The sequence below is a fragment of the Myxine glutinosa genome, chromosome 9, assembly GCF_964187855.1.
Source record: "Myxine glutinosa chromosome 9, kmMyxGlut1.1, whole genome shotgun sequence".
NCBI lineage: Eukaryota > Metazoa > Chordata > Myxini > Myxiniformes > Myxinidae > Myxine > Myxine glutinosa.
In genome coordinates, this window is record NC_136269.1 from 68,837,722 (window position 1) to 68,855,444 (window position 17,723).

Consider the following 17,723-nt stretch of genomic DNA (forward strand, 5'->3'; position numbering starts at 1 on the left):
GGAGCAACAGTGCCGACGCTACAGCTTCCACAAAATTCGGTGGAAAGAATAATAATAATAAGTAGATAGGAGACCCAGCCTCCTAATAGTCCAATAACAATATTTTGTTATTAGATGCAATCAAATAACAATAGGAGACCCAGTCTTTTATAGACTTGGTCCCCTAATTGAGGTTGACCTTAAAGTCCACTGGTCAGCCTCTCCGCGACGTTTGTTTGACATCGCATATACCACCAACATATATATATATATATTGCCAAACACATCTAAGTAAGACAGAAACAAACGATAACGGCAATCAGTAGAGAGCATACCTCCGCTTGGTTGGCCATATCACTCAATAGTGAAGAATCACTTTAAAATTATAATAGCTGGATCCGGATCCGGATCTTCACCAAAATTGAATCTATTCTTCCTTGTCAGACACCCAACCGGTCCACCAAGTTTCGTCCAAATCCGTCCACAACTTTTTGAGATATCCTGCTATGTATCGTTTTTGACCCTATCTCCCAATGGTGAAGAATCACTTAAAAATTAAAATAATTCTCATATCCGAATCCATATTCAGATCTCCACCAAAATCGAATCGAATCGTCCTTGTCAGACACACAACCTGTCCACCAAGTTTCGTCCAAATCCATCCATAACTTTGAGATATCCTGCTATGTATAGTTTTTGGCCCTATCTCCCAATGGTGAAGAATGACTTAAAGAATTAAATAATTCTCATATCCGAATCCATATTCAAATCTCCACCAAAATCGAATTGAATCGTCCTTGTCAGACACCCAACCTGTCCACCAAGTTTCGTCCAAATCCGTCCACAACCTTTTGAGATATCCTGCTATGTATCGTTTTTGGCCCAATCTCCCAATGGTGAAGAATCACTTTAAAATTTAAATAACCCCCATATCCGAATCCATATTCAGATCTTCACCAAAATCGAATCGAATCGTCCTCATCAGACACACAACCTGTCCACCAAGTTTCGTCCAAATCCATCTATAACTTTGAGATATCCTGCTATGTATAGTTTTTGGCCCCATCTCCCAATGGTGAAGAATGACTTAAAGAATTAAATAATTCTCATATCCGAATCCATATTCAAATCTCCACCAAAATCGAATCGAATCGTCCTTGTCAGACACCCAACCGGTCCACCAAGTTTCGTCCAAATCCGTCCACAACCTTTTGAGATATCCTGCTATGTATCGTTTTTGGCCCAATGAAGGGCCAATGGTGAAGAATCACTTAAAAAATTGTAGTAGCCGGATCCGAATCCGGATCTTCACCAAAATGTAATAATTTCCTCCTTGTCACATACGCTACATCTTTGCCAAATTTCGTACGAATCCGTCCACAACTTTTTGAGATATTTTGTTCACAAACGGACAGACAAACGGATAGACAGGGGTGAAAACATAACCTCTATCCACCTTTGGTGGCGGAGGTAATCAACTACAGAGCTGTTACCTTTTGCTTCTTAACAAGTTCACAGCCACCAAGAGCTTGGTTAGGTAGAATAGCAGAATTATCTTGGAAACCCAAGTCAGATATGGAGTTACCACTGAGCATCCGCAATGGAAAAGTCAAAAAGTTGCTCCTCCGATGGAATACATAGCTCTATTTTAACATTTGACCCTGTGAATGTGTTTCAAGCGTCCTCTCTCGTTGACTTATTCAGCTGAAGTCAAGGTCAATATCTCAAGAAATCTTGTTAAAGTCGCTCATCCAAGCTGGAGTTAAAGTATTTGGACATGTTTTGTGTGAGCGTTGTGTCTTGGTGCTGTCCCATGGCAGGGCGGTCTATCCACTGCTGGTGTTGCTGTGTTTGCCCCTTGATCCTGGCACTCTCTCCTGCTCGGTAACTGCTCTTTGAGGCTGTTGGTGTAGGAACCTCAAACATCAGCCCGGATGTTTTCTCAGTCTCAGTTGGCGTTAAATCCATGCCTGTTCTAATACCTCCCTCTTTATGTATGTCCCATGTTCCTGCAACACATTGCTGGCCCCCTTCTTTGACATCGTCCACCATATTTTTTGTCTCCTTCACCATCGATACACTTGGCAACCCTCGTGAAATTGCAAATCTATTTCTTCTGTTGACTCTTGACTTTACCGTGCCGGTCATTTTAGGCCTTGACGATTGTGTAATTCTTGATGATCTTTTCAGTGTTAAACTCCCTTTGACATGTGCTACTCTTTTGACGTCAATTTCGTTCAACCCTCTTACAACCTTGCCCTCAAACTCTGTGGTGTCTTTTGCTGTGGGAACCTCAAGTCCCTGTGCACCTTCCGCTATTTCTCTTACCTCCAATAGCTTTTTATCCTGTGGCTGTACCATAAGCCCGAAGGTTGATTCATCTAAATCTTCTTCGACCTTTGACTCTTCTTCACTGCCTCGAACAGTTATCTGATGCCCTTTCAACCAGGTATTCGGCCAATAGTGTCGCTGCCAGGAGCAGGGGTAGCCAATTCGGCACAGCAGGCGGAAGAGCCCCACCCACTCCATCAATCACTGAGTAGGTCCTTGGTCAGGCGCCACCCCTTCAGCACGCCTTCGGTCCATGGCAGCCATAAGCTGGTTTATGTAAGAGGTGAGAAGATCATCCATCTTGTATCCCTGTGAGCAGACAAGAGATAAATTGTGAAAAAAAACATTTAATCAGAAAATAAAGCACTAAAGCATTTATCTAACAGCAACGGTCAAAGATGAGCCATGTGCCTTGTTCTCTATATAGACCAATGATCTGCTGAGATATGGGGCTTCAATCGCCATAGCACTGGACCTGAGCAGCCTGAATTATGAACTTACTCGTCCTTGAGTTGTGTAGTCTGGATTCGATCCTTAGAAAATCCTAAAGAGAGCACACTGACATATGGATGGAACATAAAGCAGGTCGTCCCATCTGCATATTGTGGACATTAAATATCCCACAGGAATTTTTGACAAATAGTAGACAATGGTATTACAGTCATAATGAGCTAACTTTCCATTGGCAAATCTAAGTACTATCGTGTTCCTTGGGTTAAGACCCCTGGGTAACAGATGACCGAAACGAGGTTTAACTCTGAGGCGCATGCCCAAACTTGGCGGGATTATTTCTGTCGTGCGCGGGGCAGGGACGGAGGGCCTTGCCTGATCAGACAACCGACACTGGGTTAATCCGAACACACAAACAAAGAAACAAAACAAGACAATAAAAGTAAAATTCAACAAATAATGATTTAATGAAAATAATGCAAGCAATTAAAATGAATGTGAGGTTAAAAAAAACTATTTCCTAATTTGAGACGTCTCCCCTCAGACTCGTATACAAACAAGGGGGAAAATAAAGTAAAAATAAAAGATGTTTCGTTTCAAGCCAGTCGGCACTTAACTTTGCATCCCCAAATAGCTGGTAAGGCTTGCTGGTCATCGCCTCGTACAACCATGCGGGAAACGCACAAGATGGCACGGAATCCTGCCCATAGCCAGCTGCCTGCGTGAGACAAGCAGGCAGGATCCTTCTTTGCTAACACGGCTCCGATGATCTCTCTGGCGCACACATACGAGCGCCCGTCGTCCTCCCACGCAAAACAACCAAGCGACCACCGCGATCAAGACCAGGACCGGAAGGGAAGAATGCGACCGCCTCCAACGAATTCCAGGACCAGAAGAAGAGCGAATGCAACTGCCTCCAACAAACGCCAGGACCAAAAGACCAAGGTAGCGAAACGGCGAATTTTTCCCTTCAACTCTCGAATGTTCGTCCGCTGACGTCACACTCTGTCCAATCACCGAGCGCTACTCAATCATCCCATCATGCCTCCACCAATCACGAAGGCCATGGCGTGGCCTCTCGTTATGAGTCGTCAGGGGGCGGAGTCTAATCTCTGTTCGGGAATGTTCAGAAGACGTCGGGGTTTACCTGCCGATTGGCAAATGTGCTGGGTTTCTGTTGGGCTTTTATGGTTGTTGTAATGGCGGCCCTGGCAGCGTTGTGAGCGAATGAGTCCATTGTTTGGCTGTCTGAGTTTTATAAGAACATTAGGGAAAATCACAGGGAGGCAAGCACATACAGGGGAATTTAACCTTACAGACCCTACCTAGATAGCACAACTCCACTCCTCCATGTGGAGACACCTAACACTTAACCGGACATTCAACCCTAATTAGATACATCGAGATGGTTTCTTCTTCTTCGCGACACTCGGAGAATGCTAATTTATATGATTCTGACTTTCTGAAGGTATTGCATCTCCTGCCCCTCCCCCCCCCCCCCCCACCCCCACAAACATAATGGTACCTTTCTCTGAGGAGGAAAAGTGCTGTCACAGTGGCTTCCTTGGTAAGGAATATGCTTGATGACTTCCCAATCAATGTCTGGTGTAAAACATAGAATTTTGCCTTGAAAGTTCATGATGAAAATTTGAAATGATGAAAAAAAATTAGAAATTTGTACAAGTACGCAATGGCCTCCGCGTCTTGAAACACACCAATGGATTTTTAATACTCATGAGAGAATGCCTTCAATTGTAACTGCCAGGATTTTGAGTTATTTTGTTGAAGCGCCACGTAAAATGCCATTTCTTCCTTTAGTCCAGGTTTGTATTTATATGTCGAGTTTCAGAACAATCAGCAGGATAATAAGGGATGAGTAGCAAAAATAGCAAAAAGGTAATGGCCAGACGACTGGATGGATGGACTGGCAGACATCCGTTCATCACGACGCGTTTTAATAATTTAATCCCTTCGTGAATCGGGATGAAATGACCTAAAAAGATGCAAAATCCGAGCCCCTTTACTACAGACATATGAACATCAGCAAAGTCATAGAATCCATCATCACAGTTGATATGAGATCCTTTCTTTTCTCCAACAGCCTCACCTCAGATCACCAATTCAGATTCAGACCAGGCCACATGCTGCTTCTACTCACCCAACAAAGGATGGAGGCCCTCAATGTCAGACATCTGTTCAGGGCCATCTCTCTGGATACGTCTCAAGCTTTCAATACATTCTGGCTTCCCACTTTACTCTCCAAACTCTCTGCCTATAGCATCCAAGACCAACTCCACTATTGGGTTACTGACTTCCTCCACTCTCATAGCCAACATATGGCTCTCAATGGAATCTTTTCATTTCCTCTCCCTGTCAAGGCTGAAGTGCCCCGAGGCAGTGTTCTGGGTCCAGTCCTGGTCCTATTCTTCATCACCGATCTCTCTAGCTCTCTAGAAAATCCTCTTCATCTATTTGCTGAAGACTCCACTCTCTGATCTCATCCTACAGGCAGGAAACAGCCTCTTCCCTCTCGTAATACCTTGACAAAATCACAAGCTGGACAAACACTTGGAATATGTCTTTCAATCTAAAGAAAACTTAAACTCACTCTCACTCTCACTCTCACTCTCATTCTCACTCACTCTCTCTCTCTCTCTCTCTCTCTCTCTCTCTCTCTGAAAGGACCATCTGGCAAACCCTCCCATATATACTTTCTTAACTATTCTCTCTTGAGGAAGCTCAGTCACTCAATATCCTGGGCTTCACTGTCAGCTATAATCACTCTTGGACAAACCACATTTCAAAGGTGGCCACCAAAGCCAGCAGCCGACTGGGCATCCTCCGTCGTGCAAAGTCCTTCCTCGGCACACCTGAACTTCTATACACCTACAAAGCCTTCATTCGCAGCTTGAAATACTGCTCTCCCATCTAGGCTGGCTCTGGTGCCTCACATCTTGCTCATATTGATGCTGTGGAAACCAAGGCCTTCAGGATTATTGGAATCTCTTCAGATGGGTGAAAATTTGCTTTTGTATCCACCTTGTCCATCCTGTGGGTTCCACTCTACCCCTCATACTTCAACACATCCCTTATTTGTCTAACTCTCCCTCTATGTTGTCCCTTAATCCTGCTGTTGGTGTGTTTCCCCTCTTTCTTTCTGCTGTTTCTTTTGTTCTGTTGCATCTTGATCCGTTCTGCGTTCTTCCACAATTACACAAGTCATGGCCTTGTATACAAATAAAAGTTGAGGGCTGTGATGTGACACAGACACAATGGGCCAAAATGGCTTCCTATTTAGCCCCAATTACCTTGTGATTTGCATTTTGATGAAATACCACATCAAAGGTGACATGATGCTTGTGATGAACAACTTTCCATTAAATTCTAGTTGTGATACATCATTTGTTAAACTTGTTCGTTTTTTTGCACTGACTAGTACATCTCTCCTGTAATTTGTATGATATAGAAGTTTCCATTCTCACCAATGAAGTCTCACAGAGCAGCTTAGTACCTCGCACCAGGCTCCCAATGGTCATGTGGAAATACGTGTTGCCACTGCTCCAATTTGAGATTTTGGTGAACGGGTGAGTAGCAAGGATGTCCTGCAATGATGAGCAAAATATATGTGTGCCAGAGAATATTTAGAAAGCCAATGCAAATGAAGATTCAAATGTCAACTTACTATGATAATCATTACAGAGCAATAAAGTCCCAAAAACATTTTTTATATAATACTATTACGTTAGGGGGTAAACAATTGAATACCTTAGTCGAGATAGAATCGTGTAGATTAGAATGCTCCGAGTGTCGCGTAGAGGAATCTCGATGTATCTAAGTAGGCCGTCTGTCCGGGTAAGAGCATTTGCATGTCTCCATAAGGGGTGTGGCTTTGTGTTAAGTAATTATAAGGCTTAAATATTAATTCCCCAGTGTGTAATTTGCCCGTGATCTTCCCTCCGTCTTTATTATAATTAAAAAGCCCGCCAAACAACAACGATAACAAATGAACTCATGTGCTCCCAGCGCTGTAAGGGCCGACAGGGACATCATTTGCCCAAACGGCAAGGGAACGACGTCATCTGAACATTCCTGAACAACGACTAGACTCCACCCCCTGATGACTCGTAAAGGGGAGGCCATGCCCCGGCCTTCATGATTGAGTAGTGCTCGATGATTGGACAGAGTGTGACATCAGCGGTCGAACATTCGAGAGCTGGAGGAAAAAAAGACGTCTCTTGCCATTTTTGCTCTCTTGGTGCTGGCGGTTGTTGGAGGCAGTCGCATTTTGTTCTCTCGGTCCTGGCGTTCGTTGGAGGCAGTCGCTTGGTTGTTTTGCGTGGGAGGATGACGAGCGCTTGTCTCTGCGCGTCGGAGAGATCAGCGGAGCTGTGTTAGCAAAGAAGGATCCTGCCATCCAGCACCTGGGACAAAACAGCCCCCAACGCCGTGGCCAAAGCATCACAGGTGACCAATGTGGCACTGTTGATGTCAAAATGAGCTAGAAGAGGGGCTGTAGTGAGCTGAGTTTTCAACCTGTGTATGGCTGCTTGACAGGCTGGGGTCCAATTCCAGGAGGCTTCCTTTCTAAGAAGCTGACGTAATGGTGCAGTGATGGCTAAGTATTGTGGCAAGAACCAGATGTAGTAGGCCACCATGCCCAGGAAGGAGGCCAGCTGAGAAGCAGACTGAGGCTTGGGGATGCGGTGAATCGCTTCCACATTGGACTGGAGAGGGGAAGTCCCGTGAGGTGATGGCTTAAATCCCACAAACTCTATTTCGGGTACCGCAAAAACACATTTGTCACCATTCAGTGTTAAGTTGTGCTGAGCAAGTTTCTGGAGCACTTGGACCAAGTGTTCATCATGTACTGAGGTGTTGGGACCATGCACCACTATGTCATCTAAGTACAGGAGCATGCCCAGGATGCTGGTGAAGATGGATGACATAATCTTTTGAAAACAGCTGGGTGCGGAGCATAAGCCAAACGGCATACGGGTGTAACAGAAAACTCCGGTATGAGTCACGAAAGCCATAAGGTCCTGCTCTCAAAGCGAGGGGAACTTGGAGATAACCTTGGTGTAGGTCCAATTTACTATAGACCGTAGAGCCGTAGAAACAGGTAGTAAGCTCTTCAGCTGTTGCAAGCGGATATTTGTCGGGAATAATTGCTTTGTTCACCGCACACAAGTCTACACAAACTCTAAGTCCCCCGGACTTTTTCTTTGCTATAACAAGGTTGGAAATCCAGGGGGATGCATTGATATGCTCTATTATGCCAGTCTCCAAGAGTACATTCAATTCAGTCGCTACCTGGTCCCACAAGGCAAGGGGAATGCGGCGTAGTGGCTGAATAACCGGAGCCACAGCAGGATTTACTTTGGGTTGGTGAACAAATGCAGAGAAGACGCCCAAACCATCAAAACGTGCAGGCCATTGTTGCCGCCAGGGGGAGGACACTTGCAATATGGCCATGCCACTATAATCCGTCAAGGAAAACCCAAGGGAAGTAAACAGGTCGATGCCCATTAAATTAGCACCGTTTGTTGTAATGTAGAATGTAAACTTAGAAAGAGACTGCGCACCATAACGTACCGACAGCTGTAATGTGCCCATTACGTCAATTTTGGCATGTCTGTAACCAGGGAGGGAGGTAGAGGAGCGTTGCAGGGTCATGTCGGAAAAAATATCGTCTGTATGTTTCAAAATTCAGGTGTCTAGGAGCAGAGGTATGCACATGTCATTGAGACAGATAACACATGTTTTAAAATTTGATGAAGTTGATAGGACAGTATGGATTTTGGTCGGTGCTGTATAAGAGGCCTGTGGTTGAACGGTTGCTTGTGTTGAGGTGGAGCGACACCACCTGGCAAAGTGGTTAAATTTTCCACAATTTCTGCACCGTTGGCCTCGGGCAGGGCAATTAGCAAGCCTGGACTCATGTCTGGTGGACCCACAGTTTCAGCAATGCAGTGTAGAACGTGTGGGATGCTGCTGCGTATGTTGTACTGTGAGCTCCGTAGCATCTGGTGTGAGAGTTTGCCGAGTTCCCTGAACTGCGCAGTCTGTAGCTGTAGCAGGTGAGAGTGTTCCGGTAAGTTTTTGTGCACCGTGGTAAGCTGCTTCCACTTGACTGACTATCTTTATGGCTTGAGTCAAGGTTAGGTCGTCAGATTCGAGTAAAAGTCTCTCCCTCACTTGTACACTCGATGTTTTCTCGATCAGTTGATCTCTAATCATCTCGTCGTGAAGTGCACCAAATTTACAAGGAAGTGCTAATTCTCTCAATGTAGAAATGTATTGTAGAATTGACTCACCGGGCCTCTGGCCTTGTTGTCGGAATTAATTAGAACTGTCGAATAAGGGCGCTCTGAGTGGCTCTGAAATGCGTGGCAAGCATGGCAGTGGCGGCAGCAAAGGTGGGTGCAGGACCCAGCGTCAAAAAAATGCGTCGACCCTCCGTGCCCAGGCAGTGTATAAGCAAAGTACGTCTCCGTGAATCCTCTGCGTCGTGCAGATTCATTGCAAGCAGGTAGGTATGAAAGGAAGACAACCACCTAGGCCATGGAATGGGCGGTTTGCCCGGTAAAGCCAAAAATGGCGCCGGAGAGGTAATCGAAAATTCCGCCATCCTCGTCGCCAATGTTGTGTCGCTCAATAAATGCTAAACAATGGCACTGACCGTTATGTACAAGACCGTTTATTCGAAGCACGGATCCACCAACATATCTCCGACACCGTCAAGATGGCGTCCCTCCCATCTCTCCCACAATGCCCTTCCGCTTACATCATCATCCCTTCCCAGCAATCCCTAAGCATCCGTAAATTCACCACCACTAACAACAACAACAACAACAGCAAACTTGAAAATAATCAAGCATGTAAGAAAGAATACAACACATGCTGCTGAAATTTTGCATTTTCTTTTTGGTATCATGAAGGCCTCTGCTTGCCTAGTTAAGAACAACAGTCCTTACATTCTGCTTTGTGACAGGGCCGCTCCAGGTCCCGACAGACTGGCATCCACCTCCAACACAAATGACAAGCTTGACTTCATTTCAGCTCTTGTGATGACCTCTTACCATGGTTGGAGTTCTCCATCTTTACCATGGTTGGAGTTCTTCAACCACAGCATGGAGTGGTCCTGCTATTCTTGCATAATTTCGGACAAATTGGTGGAAATAACTGGTCAATCCAAGAAATCCCTGTAATTTTGCTTCACTCTAGGGAGTCTTCCACTCTTGAACAGCATGTGTCTTTATGGCGTCTGGCAAGATCCAGATAATTCCAGATAACGTTCCCCAAGTGGCGAAGTTTGTCCTTGAATATGTACTATTTTCTTGGATTTCGTTTCAGATTGTCAGACCCAAGGCATGTGAGGACCGTGCGTTGAAAATTAGAGAGCCTCTTTGAATATTCAGCCGAACACAAGGATATAATCTATGTTGGTCAAAATAGACTGGAAATTTTGATTGCCAAAAACATTATCGATGAGGCATCACTGGCACATTTCAGAGTCCAAAAGCATACGTAGTTAGTTATTCACAGTTCCCCAGTTCTGGCATGAAATTCTCTTTTCAACACTGCCATGGCACCTGGTTGAAGTTGTGAGCTAAGACTACAGAAATACCAAGCTTCATTTAAAGCTTGTATGGCTTCCTTGATTCTCAGTAGCGGATAGGCATCCTTATGGGTCTTCGTATACAAGGCCCTGTCATTGAGGCATAGCCTCAGGCTGCCATCGTGTTTATGGACGAGAACTATTGGGGAAACAAGGAGGCTGTCAGACTCTCTGATGATTCCGTGGCTGAGTGTTGCCTTCAAGTAATCCCTCACCTCACTTCATTGATGCAGAGGCACCAGCATATTATGAGGCACTTTAACCGGATGTTATCTTTTGTAATTATAAGATGTTCAACCTGGTCGCAGAATCCAATGTCGTTTTTCCATTTTGCAAAATCTCTACTGGTGTTTCAAAAGCATTTCATGGAATTTGTCTTGCTGTTTCGTCCATTTTTTTTATTTTTTATTTTTGTATACAACATCGAGGCTGGTGTAAGAGCTAACATTAATCACAAAAAGACAAACTGACACATAAAACATAAGATAAAGGGAGCGGGAGACAAGATGGGGAGAGAGAGGGAAGCACACAAGTACAACATTTGAGAGCAGGGACATCGGGAGATCTGTGGGATGGAGAGGGCTTGGGGTGAGGAGGCAAGGGAAGAGGGGGGGGGGGGGGGGGGGAGAGGTATAAAGCACATGGACACCGCTAGGACTTCGAGGAAAGAAGTTGGTATTTCAAAAAAGTGGATCTGGGGTGAATTATCAGGGGGTAAAAAAGATCAAGGTTTTGGATGGGGAAAGATAAGAGATGGTGGTGAACAGCTGTTTTAAAGACCTGGAGGGAGGAGTGGGATTGACGAGATTGTGCGAGTTTGTTCCAGAGGCAAGAGAAAAGAGGAATGAAAGAGTGAAGGTGAGCAGAGAGTCTTGATTTTGGCAGTTTAACCATAAGCGGGTTGCAGGCAGATCTTGTGTGACCTGTAGGAATATTTGGGGGACAGAGAACAGAGAGAGCTGGGGGAGCAAGGCCGGAGAGGAGTCGGTATGTATACTTCATGCTGTATGTCCATCTCGGATATAACATGGTCAGCAATAGGGCTGGCTGGGCTGTGTAGTTCTGCCATAACCTCACAACTACAAACATGTAGTTCCACACAACTACAAGTTCCATGTAGCATGACAGAGTTCCACAACAAAGTTGGGTGTGGTTAATCAATCACAGGACACCAATTCTTGGTTCCTGGTCATATGTAATCAAGCCAATCACTGTTCTCATTCATATGTGATCACACCAATGTTCTTAGTTATTTAGTTATTTAGTATAGTTATTTCGTTCTCACTGTTCTTAGTCATTGGTCGTTCTTGGTCAAATGTACCAAGGCTATGGGTTTGGCATATATACCATATGGAAAACAACAACAACAGCACAAAAATAGCAATACACTGGAGGACGGTTGAAAAACCTAGAGAGATATGTTAGTGTACGGTGGAAAAGGAGATGAGGGAGCTACAGCTACTCTTTTCTACCCCGTTAATTCACCCCAGATCCACTTTTATGAAATACCGACTTCGTTCCTGGAAGTTCTAGCAGTGTCCATGTGTTTTTTTTTTTTTACCTCTCGCCCCCCCCCCCCCCCCCTTCCCATGCTTCCTCCCCCCAAGCCCTCTCCCTCCCACAGATTTCTCGATGTTCCTGCTCTCCATCTTGTTCTCCCGCTCCCGTTATCATATGTTTTATGTGTCAGTTTGTCTTCTTGTGATCAATGTCAGCTCTTACACGAGCCTCGATGTTGTATACAAAAAAATAATAATATTTTAAAAAATACAAAAAAACAAACAAACAGTAGAAACCACCTGAACAGTGAGCGGTCAGTGGGCCCAAGAAAGACTAAAGTGGTGCAGGTTCCTCAAGAAGCTCTATATGCTGTCAGGCATGACAGGATCTCAGTAACTAAGTCTGATGTCTGACAATGCAATTTATTAAAGCAGCTGCACCAAGTGTACACTGCATTGCAGACATGCTTGCTCAACTTTTGCCAAACAAGGTTACACAATGCCTCCTTGTATCAAAGCGTGCCATCACCACACTGCACGATGTTGCATTTGCCAACATCATGCTTTTTAATACCCCTTAAACGGAGTGGTGGTGGAGGTCCCTGTATAACCTTGTGAAGGTGGTTGGGGCACCATAGTGGCGTTTCTATGGGCAAAAAGACCCGGGGATGCCCCCATCTCCTCTCTGGACTAGGTTTCTGAGCAGCCATGGGAATCAAACCCACACCAGTGAGGGCAATGCAACAAAGCTTCACCCACTTCACCACACAGACAGTAAAGCATATAGTACAGTCCACCAAACAATATGGTTCAGTATCACTTATGGCGCTATTCCATTGCACAGAACGGTACGGTACGGTAATCCCTGTGTCGTTTTTTCCATTGCACAACAGAACCGTGAAAATAGGCTGAGTTATCTGAAGTTACAGGGAAAAAACTCTACCGCTGTGGTGACATAATTACCTCCGTCACCAAAGGTGGATGGAGGTTATGTTTTCACCCCTGTCTGTTTGTCTGTCTGTGAACAAAATATCTCAAAAAGTTGTGGACGGATTCGGACGAAATTTGGCAGAGAGGTAGTGTATGTGACAAGGACGAAATGATTAGATTTTGGTGAAGATCCGGATTCTGATCCAGCTACTAGAATTTTTAAAGTGATTCTTCACCATTGGGAGATAGGGCCAAAAACGATACATAGCAGGATATTTCAAAATGTTATGGATATCAAAAAGTTATGGATATCTCAGGTTATGGATATCAAAAAGTTATGGATATCTCAGGTTATGGATATCAAGGTTATGGATAACAAAAAGTTATGGATATCTCAGGTTATGGATATCAAAGTTATGGATATCTCAGGTTATGGATATCAAAGTTATGGATATCAAAGTTATGGATATCAAAAAGTTATGGATATCTCAGGTTATGGATATCAAAAAGTTATGGATATCCAAAAGTTATGGATATCAAAGTTATAGATATCAAAAAGTTATGGATATCCAAAAGTTATGGATATCTCAGGTTATGGATATCTCAGGTTATGGATATCCAAAAGTTATGGATATCTCAGGTTATGGATATCTCAGGTTATGGATATCAAAAAGTTATGGATATCTCAGGTTATGGATATCAAAGTTATGAATATCAAAAAGTTATGGATATCTCAGGTTATGGATATCAAAGTTATGGACATCAAAAAGTTATGGATATCTCAGGTTATGGATATCTCAGGTTATGGATATCAAAAAGTTATGGATATCAAAAAGTTATGGATATCTCAGGTTATGGATATCAAAAAGTTATGGATATCTCAGGTTATGGATATCTCAGGTTATGGATAACAAAAAGTTATGGATATCTCAGGTTATGGATATCTCAGGTTATGGATATCAAAAAGTTATGGATATCTCAGGTTATGGATATCCAAAAGTTATGGATATCTCAGGTTATGGATATCTAAAAGTTATGGATATCTCAGGTTATGGATAACAAAAAGTTATGGATATCTCAGGTTATGGATATCAAAGTTATGAACATCAAAAAGTTATGGATATCTCAAGTTATGGATATCAAAGTTATGGACATCAAAAAGTTATGGATATCTCAGGTTATGGATATCTCAGGTTATGGATATCAAAAAGTTATGGATATCTCAGGTTATGGATATGAAAAAGTTATGGAAATCAAAGTTATGGATATCAAAAAGTTATGGATATCAAAGTTATAGATATCAAAAAGTTATGGATATCAAAGTTATAGATATCAAAAAGTTATGGATATCAAAAAGTTATGGATATCTCAGGTTATGGATATCTCAGGTTATGGATATCAAAAAGTTATGGATATCTCAGGTTATGGATATCAAAGTTATGGACAACAAAAAGTTATGGATATCTCAGGTTATGGATATCAAAGTTATGGACAACAAAAAGTTATGGATATCTCAGGTTATGGATATCAAAAAGTTATGGATATCTCAGGTTATGGATATCAAAGTTATGGATATCAAAAAGTTATGGATATCTCAGGTTATGGATATCAAAAAGTTATGGATATCTCAGGTTATGGATATCAAAGTTATGGATATCAAAGTTATGGATATCAAAAAGTTATGGATATCTCAGGTTATGGATATCTCAGGTTATGGATATCAAAAAGTTATGGATATCAAAAAGTTATGGATATCTCAGGTTATGGATATCAAAGTTATGGATATCTCAGGTTATGGATATCAAAGTTATGGATATCAAAAAGTTATGGATATCTCAGGTTATGGATATCAAAAAGTTATGGATATCTCAGGTTATGGATATCAAAGTTATGGATATCAAAAAGTTATGGATATCTCAGGTTATAGATATCTCAGGTTATGGATATCTCAGGTTATGGATATCTCAGGTTATGGATATCTCAGGTTATGGATATCTCAGGTTATGGATAACAAAAATTTATGGATATCTCAGGTTATGGATATCAAAGTTATGGATATCAAAGTTATGGATATCAAAAAGTTATGGATATCTCAGGTTATGGATATCTCAGGTTATGGATATCAAAAAGTTATGGATATCAAAAAGTTATGGATATCTCAGGTTATGGATATCAAAGTTATGGATATCAAAAAGTTATGGATATCTCAGGTTATGGATATCAAAGTTATGGATATCAAAAAGTTATGGATATCTCAGGTTATGGATATCAAAAAGTTATGGATATCTCAGGTTATGGATATCAAAGTTATGGATATCAAAAAGTTATGGATATCTCAGGTTATAGATATCTCAGGTTATGGATATCTCAGGTTATGGATATCTCAGGTTATGGATATCTCAGGTTATGGATATCAAAGTTATGGATATCAAAAAGTTATGGATATCAAAAAGTTATGGATATCAAAAAGTTATGGATATCAAAATGTTATGGATATCAAAAAGTTATGGATATCAAAATTTTATGGATATCAAAGTTATGGATATCAAAAAGTTATGGATATCAAAAAGTTATGGATATCAAAATGTTATGGATATCAAAAAGTTATGGATATCAAAATTTTATGGATATGAAAGTTATGGATATCAAAAAGTTATGGATATCAAAAAGTTATGGATATCAAAATGTTATGGATATCAAAAAGTTATGGATATCAAAATTTTATGGATATCAAAGTTATGGATATCAAAAAGTTATGGATATCAAAAAGTTATGGATATCTCAGGTTATAGATATCAAAAAGTTATGGATATCTCAGGTTATGGATATCAAAGTTATGGATATCAAAAAGTTATGGATATCAAAAAGTTATGAAAGCAGGATATTTCAAAAAGTTGTGGATGGATGATTTTGATTAAATGTGATTCTGTATTGTGATTTTCTGTTCTACTCTGGGATACAAAACGTAAACTCTTCACCTGGCGGAGGTATTCTCTCTATTGAGTGCCGTTCTAGTTTCTCATGCGACACTAAACTGTAAACAGCCCCGCAACTATGGAGGAACCTGAAGCTGTGTTTTACTTCTTCGTCGGGTTTTGGTTTTATCTGAACATGAGTTTTTTTTTTTAGCGAAATGCAAAAAGAGAGAGGACGTGTTTTAGAAGGAAATGTTTGAGAAGAAGCTGAAAGACACCAGAAAGAGGACAGATAAAAAGAGAAAGAAACCTTTGCAGACAATTATAAAGACCGACAACGAAGATTTGGGCCTTGTTCGTTGGCGCAAACAAAGAATACAGGTACAGTATGTTACGTTAGCCTTCATATATAGCTGGTAACATTACGACTACCTTTCACTTTCTTCCTGGATTGCCGATTGTGATTGACCAATCAACGGTCTGCAGTATTGCTAGCTCCACCCATAGGTCCGGGTTCGGCTCGCTTGGTACCTATCCATAGCAGGAACCAAATTTAGCACGAGTACTTAGGTACGGTACGGTTCGCTTTGCAATGGAAAAACGAAAAACCCGATTTTGGTTACAGTATGGTACGGTACGGTACGGTACCGCGGTGGAAAAGCGCCATTATTGTTGCACATTTTAACAAACCGTACCTTGCTTTTTGGGTCAATGAGGCTGACTCCATTGCGGTTGATAGCAATAGTGAGCATCTCGGGAAAGCTTGCCTCCGTGGTTTGCTGTAAAAAGGGTGAATATTTAAGATGGAGCCAAGGGGGAGTATTGAACATGACATACCTTACCACGTATTATGCAACGAATAAAAAAGAAGATTCAAAACATTAATTGCACAATAGTTACATAAAAAGTACTTGTATACCATTGGACCTCAACAAACAGTGGATGGTTATCCCGATAAGACTGATACAAATCGATAAAAAGGTATTTTCATAAACAAGACAAAGGTACTTTTCTGACTACCAGGGTGTTTTCAGTTGCTTCTTTTCAAATATGAGACCATTTTATTACTGGCTAAAATATTTTGTTGCCACTGAAAAATCACAAGATAACTCCCCTTAATATATTAATAATTAATCAGCAGGCCAGTAATGTAGGAGCAAACCTTGACTTCGAAAAACGCAGAGCCAAAGGTTGGCCATCGGTATATAAGCTTGAGGAAGGAAAGCTTGGCCTGATCCTGGTTCTTCCCAGCATGTCTATTGTAAGCAGCAATTATAGCCTGGTGTGGGAGGTAAACATCCAGTGACATAACATAGACTGACTTCCAAAGTAAATTTTCAATGCTAGACCACATTCGGTCTCTGTCATTGTTTCTGCGTCCATTTCAGTTCATTATCAACATACATTATTGTGCAGATTGGGCCAAAAGAGCAAGTAAAGCAATTTAAGTTGGTCAGAAGACCAAAGAGCAAATTAGTCTTTTTTTTTTCTTTTTTTTTTTTTGGTACACAAGATCGAGGCTCGTGGAAGAGCTAACATTAATTTCAAAAAAAAAAAAACTGTCACATAAAACACACAATAAAGGGAGCGGGAGACAAGATGGGGGGAGAGAGAGGGAAGCACACAAGTACAACAACAGGAGAGAACAGGGACATCGGCAGATCTGTGGGAGGGAGAGGGCTTGGGGGGGGGGGGTGTAGGCATGGGAAGAGGGGGGTGGTGGGAGAGGTATAAAACACATGAACACTGCTGGAACTTCAAGGAAAGAAGTTGGAATTTCAAAAAGGTGGATCTGGGGTGAATTAGCGGGGGTAGAAAAGATCAAGGTTTTGGATGGGGGAAGATAAGAGATGGTGGTGAACAGCTGTTTTGAAGACCTGGAGGGAGGAGTGGGATTGAAGAGAGTGAGGGAGTTTGTTCCAGAGGCGGGAGAAAAGAGGAATGAAAGAGTGAAGGTGAATGGAGAGTCTTGATTTTGGCAGTTTAAACATAAGAGGGTTG

At 42.1% G+C, this 17,723-nt stretch overlaps 1 protein-coding gene across 1 annotated transcript in view; it reads right to left on the bottom strand.

Moving 5' to 3' along the window:
* Positions 1-2,423: 2,423 nt before the first annotated feature.
* MYO7A (myosin VIIA) overlaps positions 2,424-17,723 on the bottom strand; it is a 151,756-nt gene continuing 136,456 nt past the window's right edge. Inside the window, exons 47-50 of the mRNA XM_078784432.1 lie at positions 16,885-17,001; positions 16,418-16,501; positions 6,243-6,362; positions 2,424-2,619 (exon numbers count right to left, since the gene is read on the bottom strand). Of these exons, the coding sequence (XP_078640558.1) occupies positions 2,512-2,619; positions 6,243-6,362; positions 16,418-16,501; positions 16,885-17,001 (429 nt within the window). The 3' untranslated portion in view covers positions 2,424-2,511. The remainder of the gene's footprint in view (positions 2,620-6,242; positions 6,363-16,417; positions 16,502-16,884; positions 17,002-17,723) is intronic.